Consider the following 6,020-nt stretch of genomic DNA (forward strand, 5'->3'; position numbering starts at 1 on the left):
TCAGGGAAACCCATGACAGATGAAAGGGCTAATAATAAAGTATAATGAAGTATGAGGTTTTCAAAAAAAGAATATTTGTTCTGTTTAAGAGAACAAGCACATTTTTTCAAAGAATCCCTTTGAAACATGCTTAACCTCTGCTAAAATATGGTCCTAAAGAAAGTATACATGGTGGCATTCTTTTGGTGTAATTTGAATTATTTTAGAACTCTGCTATCTCACTAACTTAGATTTACTTTGTCCATTTGTCTTCTCTCAGTAAGAGAAATTTTGTTTGGTTGGGTTGTTGATTTCTCCTATGGTGATAAATGTCTTTTAAAATACCTAGATGTCTCTTCTCCACATTTTAATTATGGATATAAGGAATAGAAAAATACTTAAGTTTTCAGTATCTATTTCTTTTCCTATAATTTTGTTTTTCTTTAAATTTTCATTATAGGTTTTAATCTATAATTCTCTTCTGTCCATTAAAATTGGATATTTGCCACATGGTTATTTATTCCGCTCGACTATATTGTTGCATTTGGAGATAAAAAGCAAGTTATAGAAATAACATTTTAGAAAAATAAAGGGGAACAGTAGCCTAGGATATTAATATACTTTTATAATAAACCAGATGGTGCTTTAGACGTACTCAGTTACGGAGTAGAAAGAAATCTTAATGCATTTGTACAATAAATACTTATTGAGAGCATTTTGTGAGCCAGACACTATTCTTTACACTGATCTTTGCCTCCTAAGAGTTTACATTCCACTAGGGGGACACAAAAGACATACAAAAGAAATAGATGAAGCACAGTATATTGGATAGTGCTAAGAGCCAAGGAGACAGATAGTGCAGGAAAATGGAAATGACAGGTGAGTTGCAGTTGTGAGTGGAGGACACTTACATGAAGACTTGAAGGAAGTGAGGAAAGATATAAAAATAGGTATTTTTATATGTACAGAATTCCTCACCTGTTTTTTAGTGAATTTAAAAACTATTTGCTTAAAATTATATTGTACCGTAGTTAGAAACATACTTTTTGGGAGTTGCATGTTTCTTTTGAAAGCAATAAAGTGTTGTTTGGGGGGCCCTGTTTATAAATAATTAGGAATGATCCTACATGATGTTCCCTTACTCAAGTGTCTCTAGTAACTTGATGTTGCCTGTGAGTAAACTCCAAATGTGCTCACCCTACCGGTTGAAGCACTGCCAGTTTTCCATTCTTTTCACCACTTTCTTTTACAGGAATCCTAAAATTGAGCCAAATTGTTCTACCCCATTTCTTGAGCCTGTCTTGTTTGTTTGTTTGTTTTCCCCACTTGGTGCTCATTTCCTTATTCATGTTCTTAAATCCTTTATCTGTTTATACCAGTCAGATCCTGCCAATGCACTGTTAGTGTGTTACAAGTGTTTTTAAATCAGAGATCAAGTTTCTACGTTTCTTTGAAGTATTTCTCATTGTGCATTAGATGGAGAATATTTTTATAGTGTTTTAGAGTTTACAGATCGCTTTTCACTATATCCCATCAAAGCTTTATAAATTCTCACAGTAATAATGATATTGGTTATTATAAACAGATGAGGAAAGAAACTCAGGGTGGGTGAGTTATATAGGTATTAAGGGACAGGCCTTCCCAGATGGCTCAGTGGTAAATAATCCGCCTGCCAATGCAGGAGACACAGGAGACGTGGGTTCCAAACCTGTATCGGGAATATCCCATAGAGGTGGAAATGGCAACCCACTCAAGTATTCTTGCCTGGAAAATCCCACAGACGCAGGAGCCTGGTGGTCTGCCGTCCATAGGGTCACAAAGAGTCGGACACAGCTGAGTAACGTTAAGGGACAAGATTATAACACATAATTTGGGGTTTCTGAGTCTGGGTCCTGCTTTCTTTGTTGTTATATTGCCTCCCAATACCACACAAGTGTGTGCATAATTGTGACATATATAAGTTTTAAGTCAGTTATTAAACTTATATTAAGGTCATTCACTGAATACTGGTTATTTATCAGTCACTCAAATGTGTACTTTACATGTTTTAACTTAGAATACTTTTGGCCTTGTATTTCGTTTGGATAATGAATTGTGTTTATTTCCCCTCCCCTTATTTAGATGAACTGAAGCACATTATTGGAGCTGAGACAACACGGAAAGGTATTCTTCGTGTTTTTGAAATGTTTCAGCACAACCAGTTAAATAGGAGAATGGTTTATGTCTTTTTGGAAGGCTTTTTGGAAACCTTATTTCCACAGTATAAATTCCGTGAACTTTTCAACAAACTGCATTCACGGTCAAAGCAGATGCAAAAATATAAACAGAAACTTCAAACTACTCAAGCGCCTTCTTTACAGAAAAGGTGACACTCCAATCTCTGAAACTGGTGTTCATTTTGTCCAGGACTAATGGTATGGACGGATCTTCTGGGGCTTAACTCATATACTGTTGTGTCTGCACCAGTCTTTTAGTGTCTCAGAATAGATTATTAATACATCATATGACTGCCATTCTTCTCATCATTGTCTGTAATCCAGCCACTTGTACCAAGAGAGATTTCTGTGTCTTAAATGATTTGGTGCATATTTTTGCAACACTGAGAGGATACTGCCTACAGCTCAAGCAAGAATGACATTGGTCTCTTCCGTTTCAAACTAATCAGCATTCTCCAGCAATGACAAAGTGCCAGAGTGTATATATGAGAGTTAAGGAAAGCACAAAACAATGGTTCACAGATAAATTGGCTAATTTGTTAACAGTGGGAAACTGTGCAATGTACTGTTTGGAGGGGTTTGTTTTGCATAATGGTTTTATATATCTTTGTCGGAATTTTGATATAGTGTAGATTAGCCAGGTGAATGATCTTTGAAACATCTGTTTCAGGTCTAGGGAAAATGACAGAATGCCCTTGAAGTATGAAGTGACATTATATCCAAATTACACCTTTGTTTTCATGACATAAAAACCTAGTGTAAAATAAAACCAGTCACAACCAAAGTTTGATTGGATTTGTTATTCATTGGTAGAAAACAGATTTTAAGTAATTCTTCTATGTCTTAAGGGCTCTGGTTTGCTCTTATGGTACTCATAATTAAGTTTCATTTTGGCATTCTGTGTGCGAAAAGAAGCATATGGTGGCTCTTACTTAAGTTTTGAAGTTATTACAGCTTTCTTTAAGAGATTATTGATTATATAATAGGGGCTAAAATTTGTTGAAGGAACTGCCAAATACTTCTTAAAATATGGAAATATTAAAAAAGTACTCTTGAAAGTTACTCTATGATAATTTTAAATTGTGTGATCTAGACATACGTTAGGTGATTGCAAAAATAGCAAATCAAAGGATTAAATGAGCTTATAAGTCATATGTAAATGTACAAATTCCTAACTCTATTACAGTGTACATATATGAAAAGAAATAATGAAAACAGAACTATAATATTTTTTAAAATATGCTTTTATTTATATTTTGCATAATGTAAAATTCTACTAAATAAAGCAAGTTGGCAAAACCCCTCGGTGTATACATTTAAGTCCCTAAAATAATTTTATACCAACAACAAAATACCTTTTCCAGTTTTGGAGCTTCTGCATTTCCTATAGTTTTCTCAGTCTCCATTTGTCCATCTTGGAAGTCTTCATATGTTTTATATGCAGGATTTCTGCATAGTTTAACTTCCACTGACTAAGTGTTTGGGCGTCTCAGTGTTTTTTGTTTTGAAAATATTTAACACTAAAACCTTATAATAGTGAAGCTATTTATCAGACCACTGAGCCAAGATGCTGGTGTTAAAAGAACTTCCGGGTGCTTAGGATAAAGGGACAGAGTATTGGTATCCCAGTTGTTTGGGAGTTTTAAGATTGGGACAAGATGGTATTGTCTTGTTCTTGCTGAGATCCTACTTACGAAGCAAAGCCTGATAGAATAAAGCCTTCCTTTAAAGCTTTATGATAATGATCATATTTATTAATAATGCTCTTATGCATACTTATAGTTTGCATATATTCAGCCTGTGTTGCATGTCTTCAGAATTACATAAATTAAATCCCTTTCATTTAAACTTCCAAATGAGAAAAGATCTTTATTGACTCTGGTGGAAGAAATAATATTTCTTCTCAATGTATCTTCCTGCCCCAGGCTTTAGAAGAAACATGTGAAACATGTCTGTAGGAAGCATCAGCGTGGCCGTAAGTGCAATGATTTTCAGATACACCCCCACCCGTTTCCAGTATATTTTTGACATAAGTAAATATTAAGAGTAAACAAAAGAATTCATGTAAGAGTCTACTGTGTACATGTGAAAATGCATTTCTAGATAATGTGAGGAACGCTGGCCATCAACCAGGGAAAGGTCATGCAGTATTGCAGATTTTCATGAAGCCCTGCAAGCTAACTGCAGTCATACCAAAAACTATTAGAGTAAGTGGGTTTTTAAAGTAATTTTTCTTTAAAAGAGTTTATATTTCAAAAGCAGAAATGTCAAATGGTAGTCTTTGTAAACGGTTGTGCATCTTCTCTTTGCACATCTGTGTTTTACATCAGAGAAAGCCGTGATCATGCTAAAATTAGATCCACTTTTTGAGTGATTTGGTCGAGCTGTGTGTAAAATATTTAACCCATAAGTACAGTGTACTATGTTTAATGAAGTTACTACATTTAATGCATTTATTGCATATATGAATATATACAGGAAGAGGCTTTATGTCTTCTGATATTTGATTTTTGAATGTGTTTTTAAGTCAGTGGTGCCTTTAGGCAAGAACCTTCAAAATTAATCATTCTTTGAGTTTTTCTGATTTTTCAGGTAACATAAACTATTTAGAAACCATCACTACTAACTTACAGTTCATTCCTCTAAAAAGTTGATTGTATGATTTAAATGTAATACTTAGGTGGGCATTTCCTGTGATTAGGGTTTTCTGAATAGTTGCTGAAAACAATTGTGCCATTGACCAATGGATGCACTTGGTTAGCCTTAATTTTTATTTTAAAAAACATTTAAAACTTTCTTGAATATAGCAGTTCCTTCATTTTAAGTTTCTGCTGCGGGTGTTTGGAAAAAAAATCAAACAGTTAAGCACTACTAGAAAGTGTACCAATTTTTTAAAAATTAAGAACAGTATAAAATTTCACAATCTAAAATTTTAATTTGTGCAATATTTTCATTTAATGCATGTGTATTTGAGTAATTGTAAAATAAATGAATTTTTACTGTTTTGAGATCTAGTTAAACTGTCTTCTTAACCCAACAACTTACATTCCGTTGTTGTTGCATCCTTTTATTTAAGGACTTGTTTTAAAAGTCGTTTTGTCACTCCTTGTAAAATTCTTTTGTTATTAGTAAATTTTGCTTATAGGAGCATGGCTCCTGTATTACAAGGGAAAAATATAAAGAGCACATTTTAGGATTACAATTGTTTAAAGATAACTTGTGCATATCATTGTACAATAAGTGTCAACTGTGTGCCTAACTATTCTATCAATACTTCTTTAACAAAGAAGAAACAGCAATCAGAATGTCAGTTATTTTTATTGAACTAAAAAGATTTAAAATTTTATTTGGTTTGCATTATGTTTTGTCCATTAGAAAATACTAATAAAGTATTAACAAACCTTTTTGTTGAATTTTATTTCATAGTGATGTATTTTTATTACTTTTAAAAAAGTGCTTGTTCAGTTGTCTTACCTTTAGTATCTGTGTGTATTCTCCTTTCTTTTCAATTTGGAAATCAAGCAACTCAAGTTCCAGGTTGATGGATAAACTACTGGGTGATTACTGACTTACTACAACAAACTGAATTTACTTTTTCCTTTCATGGGGCAAGTAATTTACTACCTCAGCATTAAAGAAACTTCATTCTTCCCTACATACAAAATTATAATTTTCCCATAAAGGGGAAGACCTATAAGTAATCTGTTAACAATTTTTGTTTGACCTCCTTTTAAATTCATAATATGCCTGCTGTGATGAGGTTTCAGTTTTAAAGGCAGTAGATTCAGGACTCTGCAGTGTAGCTCTGCCTCATTGGTCATAGTA

The 6,020-nt window shown here is 33.4% G+C and overlaps 1 protein-coding gene across 1 annotated transcript in view; it reads left to right on the forward strand.

Annotated features, from left to right (window-relative positions):
* The window catches only part of SNX13 (sorting nexin 13), a 147,878-nt gene extending 142,279 nt beyond the window's left edge, over positions 1 to 5,599 (forward strand). The window contains exon 26 of the mRNA XM_018047351.1: positions 2,101 to 5,599. Coding sequence (XP_017902840.1) covers positions 2,101 to 2,348 — 248 coding nt within the window. The 3' untranslated portion in view covers positions 2,349 to 5,599. The remainder of the gene's footprint in view (positions 1 to 2,100) is intronic.

Source organism: Capra hircus, chromosome 4 (genome assembly GCF_001704415.2).
Source record: "Capra hircus breed San Clemente chromosome 4, ASM170441v1, whole genome shotgun sequence".
Classification (NCBI taxonomy): domain Eukaryota; kingdom Metazoa; phylum Chordata; class Mammalia; order Artiodactyla; family Bovidae; genus Capra; species Capra hircus.